This window comes from Schistocerca gregaria, chromosome 1 (genome assembly GCF_023897955.1).
Source record: "Schistocerca gregaria isolate iqSchGreg1 chromosome 1, iqSchGreg1.2, whole genome shotgun sequence".
Lineage (NCBI taxonomy): Eukaryota > Metazoa > Arthropoda > Insecta > Orthoptera > Acrididae > Schistocerca > Schistocerca gregaria.
This window is the reverse complement of record NC_064920.1, coordinates 787016361-787030062: the sequence shown is the minus strand read 5'-3', so window position 1 is coordinate 787030062 and position 13702 is coordinate 787016361. Positions and strand designations below refer to the sequence as shown.

The window sequence follows — 13702 nt, the reverse complement described above, 5'->3', positions numbered from 1 at the left end:
CCTGCAATCTAGGAACGAGTGGATCCTAGTACGATCCCTCCGACACCCGTGACCTCCGAAGCTGACTGTCCAGGGCCCACAAGACGAGAGTTGCAATCCTCTAAGCAAAGCCGAATTCTTCGCCATAGCATTAGAGGCCCAAAATACAATGGCTCATAATAGAGGCGTTGAAGACGTAGCACGGATGCGACAACTGAAACAGGAATCAGGGACACAGCTCTTCTGATGCTGCCAGAGCTGACCCCACCTGCTGAAATCAAGACCTGATCCATTGGTTGGGAAACCATTCAGTCCCCCGCCCAGACGGGACGACTAAAATGCAAATCAAACACCTTCCAATGAAGCCATTGGTACTTCTCATCCCAATCTTCAACCAGTGCTTCCTCATGGGATATTTCAAATCTCAGTGGAGGATTGTCTGCACAGCATAGCATACCGGAGACTGGCAGAGATCTGACACAACCGACCAACTACAGAACAATCAGCTTACTATTCACGTTATCAAAAGTTCTCATACGGCTCATCATTGTCAGACTGAAACAACAATTCTGGACAATGACATCATCAGACACAATGAGTTTGTCTTCCAGCCGAAACTGTTCGCCGAACTCCAACTTCTATGGTTAACAGAATACGTTGCCTAGAACCTCAATGTATCAAACCATATGACCATTGATTTTCTTGATGTTGAGAAGGGATATGATTGTGCATGGAAGGACAAATTACTAGTCAAAATACATAACTTGGAAGCACTTCCGGCCTACTGCTTTCGCCTCATTGACAGCTTCTTCGAGCATCAACAACTATTAGTTAAGACCGAAGGACATCGCTCCAGCTTGAAATACCTCATGGGCAGCATCCTCCAGGAATGGGTACTGTCGGCTTCACTGTTCGTCATCTATGTGAACGATTTCCTAACTCTTCCGCAGGTGATATTGGTCCAGTCCGCTGACGAGCAGTCATTGAGTGAATGCAGTTATTATGCATCTTCAGCAACAGCTCACTGCCACCGAACGATGAGCTGCAGACAATACCATTACCCTTAACTCTGCCAAGATACGCGCTGTTTTGTTTACATGTTGACGCCCTGCCTGCGTGGCAGCCAGACCCTTCAGCATAGAGAACTGAAATGGGATGGCCATGTCAGACAGTGGGGGTTGGTTCTGGACAGTAAACTCTTCTTTAACCAATATGTCAAGGAGAAACTGGTGCAGATATTGTGCCTCATATTGCATCTGTACCATCTGCTTACCAGCATCGATATGCAAGTTCACACGAAACTTAGCCTCTTCCGAGCAACGGTCCTCCGAGCGATCTTGTACAGCTGCTCTACGTGGAGAACAACACGTACTGCCAATTTCCGACGCATTCAACGACTTCAGAACCGGTGCTTGGGTCTCATCTTGGGGGCACCGAAGTGGAAACGAGTCCTGAATCTACATGCTGGGTTGAACCAACCCACTGTTCAAGAATCGATCATACATACCACACAGAACATGCTGAATAAGGTCGAAGTCTTGCGTCCGCACTCGAGACACCTGAAATACAGGGGCTTCGTCATGCCCCACTGCTGCCACTGTTTCAGGATGCCTCGTGCTATCACTGAAGTCCCTCAATAACATCAATCCCAATAACCAACGTGTCATAAGAACTTAAGGATCACGAGGCTGCAGTACTTATACGATATAAATAAAGATATTGTTACCCTTTCGTCTGCATCACAGAAGTCTTAATTCGTAGGACTTCAATTGCATCACAAACAAAAAATGAAAAGAAAACAATATAAGAAACAAACTTTCCCACATTCAGCAGTAAGGAAAAAAATAAAGAACCGGTGGAAGAGCACTTGCACTAGTGGCCAAAACGCTGGAAATTTTATACGTTGACAGTGAGGACACAGGCCTGGAAGAATTTTATAGACCGATTTAGACAACTGTTTGCACACTTTCTCATGGGATGACAGTAGTGGCAGACAGCTGGGGTACACGATCCGTCTCTGGGAGGAAAGGGATGGCGATGGGAAAGGCGTCTGTCCATCCTCTACCACTGATATTGTCGAATCTAGAAAATTAGCTTGCCGAACCCGTGAAGATGCAGGATAAAGAACCAGACAATGAAGAAAAAGGAGGAGAAGATGAGGAAAACATGATAGTGGCAGCATGTTGTTAAAAACCGCTGTGCCAAACTAAACATAGCTAATGAAATATGACTGTAGCAGAAACGCATGCTTGTTATACGAGGGTGAGTCAAATGAAAACCTTAAATATTTTTAAAATATTATTTATTGTGCATAAGTGGTACAAAGCTGTATCACTTTTCAACATAATTTCCCCCACGCTCAATGCAAGTCCTCCAGCTCTTACAAAGTGCATAAATTCCTTTAGAAAAAAATTCATTTGGTAGTCCGCGCAACCACTCATGCACCACGTGGCGTACCTCTTCATGAGAACGGAACTTCTTTCCTCCCACTGCGTATTGGAGTGGTCCAAAAATATGGCAGTCACTTGGGGAAAGGTCTGGGTTGCTCGCTCTCTGCGTTTCCGGTTGGTGGAAGTGAACCCAAGTTTCTTCCCCAGTAACGATTCTTGCAAGGAAGCCATCACCTTCTCGTTCAAAGCGCTGAAGAAGTTCTTCACAAGCATCAACACGTCGTTCACTCATTTCAGGAGTCAGCTGCTGTGGCACCCATCTTGCAGACACTTTGTGGAACTGGAGCACATCATGCACAATGTGGTGTGCTGACTCATGACTAATCTGTAAACATGACGCAATGTCGTTCAGTGTCACTCAGCGGTTTTCCTTCACTATAGCTTCAGCTGCTGCAATGTTCTGTGGTCACAACTCGTTGTGCCTGACCTGGGCGAGGAGCATCTTCCACTGAAGTCACACCATTTGCGAACTTCCTACTCCATTCGTAGACCTGCTGCTGTGACAAACATTCATCACCGTACTGAGCCTTCACTCGTCGATGAATTTCAATAGGTTTCACACCTTCACTAGGCAAAAACCGAATAACAGAACGCTGTTCTTTCCTGGTGCAAATCGCAAGTGAGGCGGCCATCTTTAAACTGATACTGCACTGTGCTGCCACCTACAGGCCATTCTGCACACTGTTTGTAGCACGCTTACCAACGCACAGGATAACGGCGCGAAATTTCGATTTGTTATTACAAATTTAAGGTTTTCATTTGACTCACCCTCGTACAATTCGTAAGACAGTCTCAAACCTCATTCAGTCCCACGTAACATGGATGAACTAAAGAAATAGGACGCGTTTCACGGTATCATGCGCTGTATTTCAAAGAAGTTTCCATCGCTCGATCGTGGTGCAGAGCCTGGGAGAGACGGCAGAGTCAGGTGATGCAGATGGCCTCGCCGCAGCCGCGCTGGCGCGAGTCCTCAGGGGTGGCGTCCCCGCAGACGACCTCGAGCTGGCGGAGGGCGTGGACGATGGCCTCCACGGTGTGCGGGGAACTGCGCCGCAGCTTGTTCGGGGAGCCGGGCCGGCGCGCCCGCGTCTGCGCCCCGTCCGCTGCAACACCGGCCGGGCTGCTCAGTCTGCGCTACGTATGGGACTCTCGCAACGGTAAATACTCGAGGGACGTACGAAGGGTGTTTGAAAAGTCCGTGCAAAAATAAAAACCACTTACGTGTTTGTGGTAAACATTTCTTGTATTTCGACATAGACTCTTTTTAGACTTACACACTTCGTTCAACGCTGTTCTAATTTGTTGATCCGTTCCAAATAATAGAAATTGCCCAAGTCTGCAGAATAGCTATTAGTTGCTACAATCACTTCCTCGTTTGAATAAAATCTTTGTCCTGTCAGCCGTTTCTTCAAATTGGGGAATAAATAGTAGTCTGAGGGAGCCAAGTCTGGAGAATAGGGGGGATACGAAACGAGTTGGAATCCTATTTCCATTAATTTTGCGACCAAACTGCTGAGGTGTGTGCTGCTGCATTGTTGTGATGGAAAGGGAATTTTTTGCGGTCCAATTACCGGCATTTTTCTTGCATCTCGGTTTTCAAACAGTCCTGTAACGATGAATAATATGCGCCTGTAATAGTTTTACCCTTTTTCCAGATAGTCGATGAGGATTATCGCTTGCGAATCCCAAAAGACAGTCACCATAACCTTTCCGCCCAAAGGAAAGGTTATGGTGCCCTTTTTGGTGCAGATTCTCCCTTGGCAACCCATTGTTTAGATTGTTGATTGGTTTCAGGAGTATAGTAATGTGTCCATATTTCATAAACTGTGAGGAAACGACCCTTATAGTCCTGCGGATTCTTCCTGTACAGCTGCAAACCATCCTTGCAACACTTCACCCACGATTCAATTTTTGGTCAAGAGTGAGCAATCGCTGAACCCATCCTGTAGATAGATTTCTCATGTCCAAATGTTTATGCAAAATATTATGCACCCGTTCATTCGAGATGCCCACGGCACTAGGAGTCTCACGCACCTTAACTCTTCTTTCATCCATCACCATATCATGGATTTTATCATGGTTTTTGGAGTCGTAACCTCCACAGGCTGTCCAGAACGTTCAGCGTCACTTGTGCCCGTATGGCCGCTCCGAAAATTTTGAAACCACTTATAAACTGTTCTAATCGAAGGTGCAGAGTCACTGTAAAGTTTATCAAGCTTCTCTTTAGTCTCCTGAGGTGTTTTGCCTTTCGTAAAGTAATGTTTAATCACAACACGAAATTTTTTTCGTCCGTTTTTTGACAATCAATCGACTTCCTTGATTCACAAGAATGCCAAACACAAATAAATAGACCAATATGGCTGAAACTTGGTGTGCGTTCTTTCCAAAGATGCTACTAACTAAAAATGACCTCGATACGCGGCGGTGGTGCCATCTCTCGGACTTTGCACGGACTTTTCAAACACCCCTCGTAAAATATTTCTCAGTAACTCAGTTTTCACAGTAACGTGAAGCGTATTTATTTACGCGACAGTCCTGAAGCTTTATTAATGGTTTTTAACTCTTATTGTAGCCTTACACGTAAGCGAAACATGGACGACAGAGAATACAGGCAAGCTTTGGAAATCTAAATCTACACACATGCTCCGCAAGGCACCGTGCGGTCCTTTGCGGACGGTACCCTGTCCGGACTAGTCGTTTATTTTCCTGTTCCACTCGCAGACAGAACGAGGGAAGAACAACTGTGTATATGCCTCCGCATGAACCCTGATTTCTCGTATGTTATCTTCGTGGTACCTACGTGAAATGTACGTTGCCAGCAGTAGAATCGTTCCGGAGTCAGCTTCAAATACTGGTTCTCCGACTTTTCTCAATAGTGTTCCTTGAGAAGAACATCTCCTCCCCTCCACGGAATCCCATTTGAGTTCCTGAAGCATCTCCATAACACTTACCTGTTGTTTGAAACTACCGGTAACAAATTCGGTAGTCTGCCTCTGAATTGCTTCGATATATTCTTTTAATCCGACCTGGTGCGCATCCCAAACACTCGAACAGTGCTCAAGAATAGGTCTCACCAGCGTCCTATATGCGGTTTCCTTTACAGATGAAACACTCTTTCCTAAAATTCTCCAAATAAACAGAAATTGTCCATTCGTCTTCCCTACCACAATCCTCACATACTAGTTCCATTTGATACCGCTTTGCAACGTTACACCTAGATATTTAAACGACGTGGCTATGTCAAGCAGAACACTACTAATGCTATATCCGTATACTACAGGTTTGATCTTCCTACTCATCCGCATTAACTTACATTTTCCCACATTTAGAGCTAGCTGCCATTCATCACATCAACCAGAAATTTTGTCTAAGTCGTCTTGTATCTTCCCACAGTCACTCAACCTCAACACCTTACCGTACACCACAGCATCATCGGCAAACAACCGCAGATTGCTGCCCAACCTGTCCGCCAGGTCATTTACGTATATAGAACATTATAGCGGTCCACCACACTTCCTGGCGATACCCTTGTCAATGACAACATACTGGGTTCTATTACATAAAAAGTCGCATATCCAGGAACCTATTTCGTATGCTCGAACCTTCGATAACAGTCTGCAGTGGGGTACCGTGCCAAACGCTTTCCAGAAATCTAAGAGTGTGAACTCTGCCTGTTGCCCTTTATCCATAGTTCGCTGTATATTATGTGAGAAAAGAGCAAGCTGAGTTTCACACGAGCGGTGCTCTCTAAAATCTTGTTTGTTCGAGGACATAAACTGTTCGTTCTCTAGGAAATTTATTATATATTCGAAATCGGAATATGTTTTATAATTCTGCAGCGAGCCGATGATAAGGATATCAATCTGTAACATCGCGGGTCCGTCCTCAAGCCCTTCTTGTATATACACTCCTGGAAATTGAAATAAGAACACCGTGAATTCATTGTCCCAGGAAGGGGAAGCTTTATGACACATTCCTGGGGTCAGATACATCACATGATCACACTGACAGAACCACAGGCACATAGACACAGGCAACAGAGCATGCACAATGTCGGCACTAGTACAGTGTATATCTACCTTTCGCGGCAATGCAGGCTGCTATTCTCCCATGGAAGCGATCCTAGAGATGCTGGATGTAGTCCTGTGGAACGGCTTGCCATGCCATTTCCACCTGGCGCCTCAGTTGGACCAGCGTTCGTGCTGGACGTGCAGACCGCGTGGGACGACGCTTCATCCAGTCCCAAACATGCTCAATGGGGGACAGATCCGGAGATCTTGCTTGGCAAGGGTAGTTGACTTACACCTTCTAGAGCACGTTGGGTGGCACAGGATACATGCGGACGTGCATTGTCCTGTTGGAACAGCAAGTTCCCTTGCCGGTCTAGGAATGGTAGAACGATGGGTTCGATGACGGTTTGGATGTACCATGCACTATTCAGTGTCCCCTCGACGATCACCAGAGGTGTACGTCCAGTGTAGGAGATCGCTCCCCACACCATGATGCCGGGTGTTGGCCCTGTGTGCCTCGGTCGTATGCAGTCCTGATTGTGGCGCTCACCTGCACGGCGCCAAACACGCATACGACCATCATTGGCACCAAGGCAGAAACGACTCTCATCGCTGAAGACGACACGTCTCCATTCGTCCCTCCATTCACGCCTGTCGCGACACCACTTGAGGTGGGCTGCACGATGTTGGGGCGTGAGCGGAAGACGGCCTAACGGTGTGCGGGACCGTAGCCCAGCTTCATGGAGACGGTTGCGAATGGTCCTCGCCGATACCCCAGGAGCAACAGTGTCCCTAATTAGCTGAGAAGTGGCGGTGCGGTCCCCTACGGCACTGCGTAGTATCCTACGGTCTTGGCGTGCATCCGTGCGTCGCTGCGGTCCAGTCCCAGGTCGACGGGCACGTGCCCCTTCCGCCGACCACTGGCGACAACATCGATGTACTGTGGAGACCTCACGCCCCATGTGTTAAGCAATTCGGCGGTACGTTCACCCGGCCTCCCGCATGCCCACTATACGCCCTCGCTCAAAGTCCGTCAACTGCACATACGGTCCACGTCCACGCTGTCGCGGCATGCTACCTGTGTTAAAGACTGCGATGGAGCTCCGTATGCCACGGCAAACTGGCTGACACTGACGGCGGCGGTGCACAAATGCTGCGCAGCTAGCGCCATTCGACGGCCAACACCGCGGTTCCTGGTGTGTCCGCTGTGCCGTGCGTGTGATCATTGCTTGTACGGCCCTCTCGCAGTGTCCGGAGCAAGTATGGTGGGTCTGACACACCGGTGTCAATGTGTTCTTTTTTCCATTTCCAGGAGTGTAAATAACCTAGAGGTACTGAATGAAATATTTCTAGAACTATGCGCAGAAAACGAAAGAAATCTCGCCGTACAGAATTGTTTTCCGGTACAAAGTCCGTAGAAAACTTACCTAATTCACGTTGCTTAAAGGAGATCTGTCAGATATCTACCTGGATGCGTACCAAGCGTATAAAAGCACATCTTGAAAGATAGACTGGTTACGTACCAACGCATGAATTTTTGTAGCACAAGTCCTATTTCTTATTTCTCTGTCCTACCGTGATGTCGCGTGATTTTGAAGTCGTAAGACGAAATTTTTTATCTTTCGGAAAAAGTAGACGCCACACGTTTGACAAAGAGAGGTACATTTTGGTGGTATTACTTACACTGTGCATGTTGGTTGAGCATCGTCATTTACGAAAGTCCTATCTTGCGCTTCATCTCCCAGATAAAAATAATTGTCAATAATTTGTATATACTTATCTGATTAGTAATCAAACCTCCGGATGTTCCACTTAAAAAGGGAAAGAATGTGCCGTGACCGCTCTTGCTGTTATCACATTTTGCTCTATATTGTTCGTTGAACTTGTTCAGGGCGGACGGCCGATGACATCCATTTAGGTCCTCCGTTGATCTGTTCACTTAGTTTTTTGTTACAGAGGGTAGCTAAACCCTCTGACCTGCCACGCTGAGTTACCGTGGCGGCGCGACTACCGAACACGCACTACTAGACACACAGAATGACCTGTACCCAAGCTACAGCGTGAAAACACAAAAACTTAATAATTCGAACATTATTAACGTTGGACCTCATATTATATTAATAAAAATATTTGTTCTTAGACGATCTTTCGATGTTTGGGATTGAAAATATGATTTTCCGTCGTCAACTTTCACCTCGTCTTTTGCAAAAAATGGGGAGTGTCTAACACAAAGCTGAAATAAGTATCTCTTTATTTCCGATATAGAACGTCCTTGCAAAACTTAATTAACATTGGTGACCCGCATGTAGACCGTTTCCTTGTTAGAGGATAGTCTCAAATTATTCACAGATGTCGCGGTTGTCTCCGAGGAAATGTATCATAAGGATTGTAAGAATGTACAGTCACATCAAGATAAAATATCAGCCTGCTGCAGAAATTAACAACTAGCTCTTTATGTTGATAAATGTGTAGCAGTGCATTTAGCTGCCGGCCGATGTGGCCGCGCGGTTCTAGGCGCTTCAGTCCGGAACCGCACTTCTGACGGTCGCAGGTTCGAATCCTACCTCGGGCATGGATGTGTGTGCTGTCCTTAGGTTAGTTATGTTTAAGTAGTTCTAAGTCTAGGGGACTGATGACCTGAGATGTTAAGTCTCATAGTGCTCAGAGCCATCTGCTCTGAACCATCTGCATTTCACAAAGCGAAATGAGTTCAAATGAGTGTGAAATCTTATGGGACTTAACTGCTGAGGTCATCAGTCCCTAAGCTTACACACTACTTAACCTAAATTATCCTAGGGACAAACACACACACCCGTGCCCGAGGGAGGACTCGAACCCCCGCCGGGACCAGCCACAGATTCCATGACTGCAGCGCCTTAGACCGCTCGGCTGCGAAGGGAGTGTGGTAGGCTTTAATTACACAACTGAGAATCAAATGGCGTCAGAAAAGTCATACAAATACCTGGACGTAACATTCAACGGGGATTTGAAGTGCAAACATCACGTCCCCTTGTTGTATGTACAGCAAATGGTAAACATCGGTTCACTGACAGCATATTAGGGAATAGCTGACATTTTATAAAATGACAAACTGACTATTGGCTTCTGTCTCGGGTTCTTCGGCCGACGTTCATTTAACGATTTTACTGACGTTTCTCCATGACTAATGGCTGGCATTGTCAAAGCTTCACCCTCCAGTGCCGGTGATGAACTGGAGCCGAGCTCACGGCCGCAGACTATAAGTACCTGGCGCGCCAACGTCCGAGGGCTTCTCCGCGGTCATTTCCGGTGCGGTTCTCCTCTTGCTACCTGCGACGGTTGTTCGCTGCAGTACCGGAAGCACGGATCCGTTTACCTTAAGGCTTTCCTCTTTCTTCTTGAAACTGTTCGCGTGTTTTTGTATTTCTACAGCTTCTCTGAACAAGCGCGTGTGATAGTGCTTCTCTACAGCCAGAACATCCGTGTCGGCTAATTTTATTACGTGGTCGGTCTCACTCAGTGCGTGCTCTGCCAAGGCCGATATTTATAAAATATTTCTATGTCCTATGCTAGAATACAGGCTAACAGGAATCAAGCAGAGTATACAACTAGGTATAGCGCGAATAGCCACAATCTGGTTTGCTTAGCTAGAGAGAGAGAGAGAGAAGGAGGGGGAGAGAGACAGACAGTCAGACAGAGAGGCGGAAATACTGGAAAGTGTCAGCTGGGAAGTACGTAAAGAAAGCGCTAAATATCCGGCGGGGACTTTCTGGTGAAATTCCAAAAAATGTTTTCAGTACATAGCCGGTGTTTCAACTACCTATCTACTTATTGTTTACGTCGAGACAATGAAGATGAAAGTAGGTTAAAACATCTCAAACAAACAATAAATTAGCTAAGGAACTGGAGGGGACCTCAGTACAAGACGTTCGAAACGATTAGAGTCAAAATTGAAGAGGTGATACACAAACATAAATTGCTATTTTGAGATGTGGAACTCGAGGTCCAAATTTATTGTTTAGTTTTTTATGAAAATTAACCTACACCATATGGCAATATTTTAAATTCATAGCAAATGCTCACAGTGACGATTACCGATCTTGATGCATAAGTTATAATGTAATCGTTTGACGGTAGTAAACCCTGTGCTCAAAATCATTTGGCCTCATTGGTGTCACGTATTGTTAATGATAAGGATGTAACTGCTGATACCATACTGAATCCTCCAAGAGTGCATTCCGTGGGTAAGATGACAAGCGCATTATGAATTTCCTCCCACGCAGTCGAACACCGTCACCACACTTTCTACTTCGTGAACAATTTCTTCTCGAGAACCTTGTCCGGCTCTCTGTGACTTGAACGACCGAAGTTCTCCAACGTTTCTACACCGGCGATAAATATTTTCCAGTTGAGATGACACTTCTTGCAAAACTTTTTTTGTTTATTCTTTCAGCTTTCTGGGCAATTCTTCTTGCTGCACTATACATTAAATGCTTTTTTATAATTTTTTGTAGAGAGTAATGCTCCATCTTTGAAGACCAGGCCAGAAACTGCCCCGTGGAAACCTTACAGATTGACTAATTTTTTTCCAAAGTACCGCTGCAAATTTCGATGCTACTGTCAACTGAAGGTTAAGACTGTTCTTGGTTTCATGAATCATACAGTTAATATCGTGATGAATTATGTGGGATAAAATTCTGAAATTGTCTCTGGCATTTTAAGTATTATGCCAGCATAACTCACTGACGACTGAATTCGTTTCTGCACTAACTGTTAAGTGGTATCGTATATTTATTACGTAGAAAATTCAGAAATTGAGTACATGTTCCGCATTTCCTGCTGACAGTTCTGCCGCGGCACGGATAGCAGACGCGTCACTGCGTGGGAGTGAAATGGTATGACAACTCGCAAGGGGAAAGACGTCTAAATTTCACGCAGATTCGCGGCGAAATTCTGATGGTGTACGTACGAAATGCATTGTCGTATCCAAGAAGTGCAATGGTGCCAACAATTCCAGCAAAACACCACAGACGTGGGGAATGTTAATCGACCACAGAATACAGTGTCCATGCGGTCTGAAAGCTAAAAGAATATCAAGAGGAAAGTGATTTTAATGATGAGGGCGTTCACACATCGGCTCTCGAATCGCTCCATGACCAAGGAGCGGATTTCTATCACCGAGGAATCGAACGAGTGGTAGAACATTCTGATTATCGTTTTCAGAGACATGGTGGCTATGTTGAAAAACAGTGACAGGTATGTGTATGTGTTACTTTGAAGTGTAGTGAAGCATTCAGTAGAAGTCGCTTTGACTGCGGTAAGTCGCCACCATCAAACATAAATAGTTATGTGGTGTTGGGATGACGCTTTTGTATACATTTTGCACTAAAACTGAATCTTTAATATTCCTCGCATTTGTTCTGTTTCACACATTTGTTTATTATTAACAGCTGTGGTGATAAATTGTTGCTGCGTAGGCTGCACACTGAAGTTTATCAGTGGAATAAAAATTAACTTTTCATAAGTAGACCTAAGTACCACAGAGGGAAAATATACTTATCATAATTGTAAAAGACATTTTAGGTGTCAGTTAATATCGAGATGCAATGTAATGAAGACATAGGACCATGGGGCAAATTTACGTGACTCTATGACAATATGCCGTACGTACGAGATAAGCACTAGATAAATTCGGTAGTATGCTGTCAATTGATCCCTTGAATGTATAAGCATTTCGAGCAATATCGCCTGCAGACAGATTTATATATGACAATCTGTCATATCACTTCTAAACCACAGTGCTTATTTCAAAGTATCCGATATAGGAAACTATAGTACTAACACCTATGATGTAGAGAATGATATGAGTGGTTAATGTATTAGTTTCCTTAATAATTATCTGTGGTTGTAAATACAGTATCTGAAAGAAAAAAATAACGAAACAAGTTCGTCCCTAAAAATATCTGAAAATATTATGAAAGGAAAGTTTGTTGCTTGTCATAGCTCCTAAATTGGGAGTGATTCGGGACACTTTCACTTTGACGTACTAGGAAGCCACTTCGAAATTTCTGTGCAGCGTAGTCTATTCAAAAACTACTGGGCAACACGATGAAATGCAGTACAAAATCTAAAAATTGCGGTGGCTACCACTTCATCTCCTGTAACAAAAGTCGAAAGAGAACATACTAACTCTGACACTTGATGCAAACACGCGAAACGCTCTTGCATATACCTCTTCAAAGGTTTAAGCCAAGTTCACTCCAGATATCGAATGCAAATTATTAAGATGACTCTGAAATGCACGTACAAAAACATAATACTCTTCAATGAAACTGGTCTAACTAGCAATGTAATGACATTCAAATTCTTCAGGCCACCTCCTGGCTATCGTACGCCGAACCGGTCAGGTGACTGACTCAATGAATGTTGGTGACAATAATTCCATCTTGTTTATTTTGATGTTCTTTGCATAGAAATTCCTACTATATGACTTTATGGTCTTTTGGAAAGGACTGGTGCATCAGAATCCTCCAAGAAACGATACACAACGTAAATTGATTCTCACTGAACCCGTGATACTATGACACTTCTCTCAATTTCTTCACCATAGTTCTGTTTCAACCAATCAAAATGAAACTGAGCGAGGTACGAACGAAATAGTAGGACAAGGACTGGTGGGGCTTACCTGGTAGCTGCGGTAGAGCTGGGCCTTCGGGGATCGGCAGCAGCCCCACGGGCATTGGGGGCGGCGGGGGCGGTGGGCGGTAGCTTGCGCGTCGCGCGAAGCACGAGCGCAGCAGACAGCGCAGCCAGTGCCAGCATCTCGACAGAGCGCTCCGCCTCGGCTGTCTCCCTACATCGCGGCCTCCGGCGTTCATATCTCTGACCGCCAAAGAGTATTTATATAGCCACACAAATACAGTCTCTGCTTTATGCGCCGTTCGCGAAAATCCCTCGTCGAATAGAAAGGAATTCAGATAGTAACACCTCTGCGAATATTAGCCTAAATTTAATTTTTTCTCAAATTTTATAACTCGATAAACAGAACGTATCTTTAGAATAATATTAACGTATTACTGAAGAATGCGCTCTCCGATTATTTGCAGTGTATGAAATAAGCAAATGATCACTTTGTTTTGTTTAGCTATATATCTCGAGTTCTTTATACAGGAAAAACACGCCTGTTACTGAACTGTTTACCGGCTTCCGCTACCCGCGTAGGTCTATTAGTTATTACGCTGTGCTCTTGCTGCGTAGACAAAGAACGCTCAGAACGTACTAAGG

The 13702-nt window shown here is 45.0% G+C and overlaps 1 protein-coding gene across 1 annotated transcript; it reads right to left on the bottom strand.

Moving 5' to 3' along the window:
• Positions 1–3274: 3274 nt before the first annotated feature.
• On the bottom strand, positions 3275–13296 carry LOC126273504 (uncharacterized). Its single transcript, XM_049977042.1, has 2 exons — positions 13104–13296; positions 3275–3532 (listed from the first exon to the last, which is right to left on the bottom strand). Exons 1-2 carry the CDS (start codon positions 13294–13296, stop codon positions 3354–3356), a joined length of 372 nt encoding a protein of 123 aa, XP_049832999.1. The 3' UTR covers positions 3275–3353.
• Between the last annotated feature and the right edge of the window lie 406 nt (positions 13297–13702).

Coding starts and splice junctions, on each gene's coding strand:
- LOC126273504 (XM_049977042.1), bottom strand. CDS start 13,296: ATGAACGCCGGAGGCCGCGATGTAGGGAGACAGCCGAGGCGGAGCGCT. Junction 3,533..13,103: donor AGCTCTACCGCAGCTACCAG/GTAAGCCCCACC, acceptor CCGGTGTTGCAG/CGGACGGGGCGCAGACGCGG.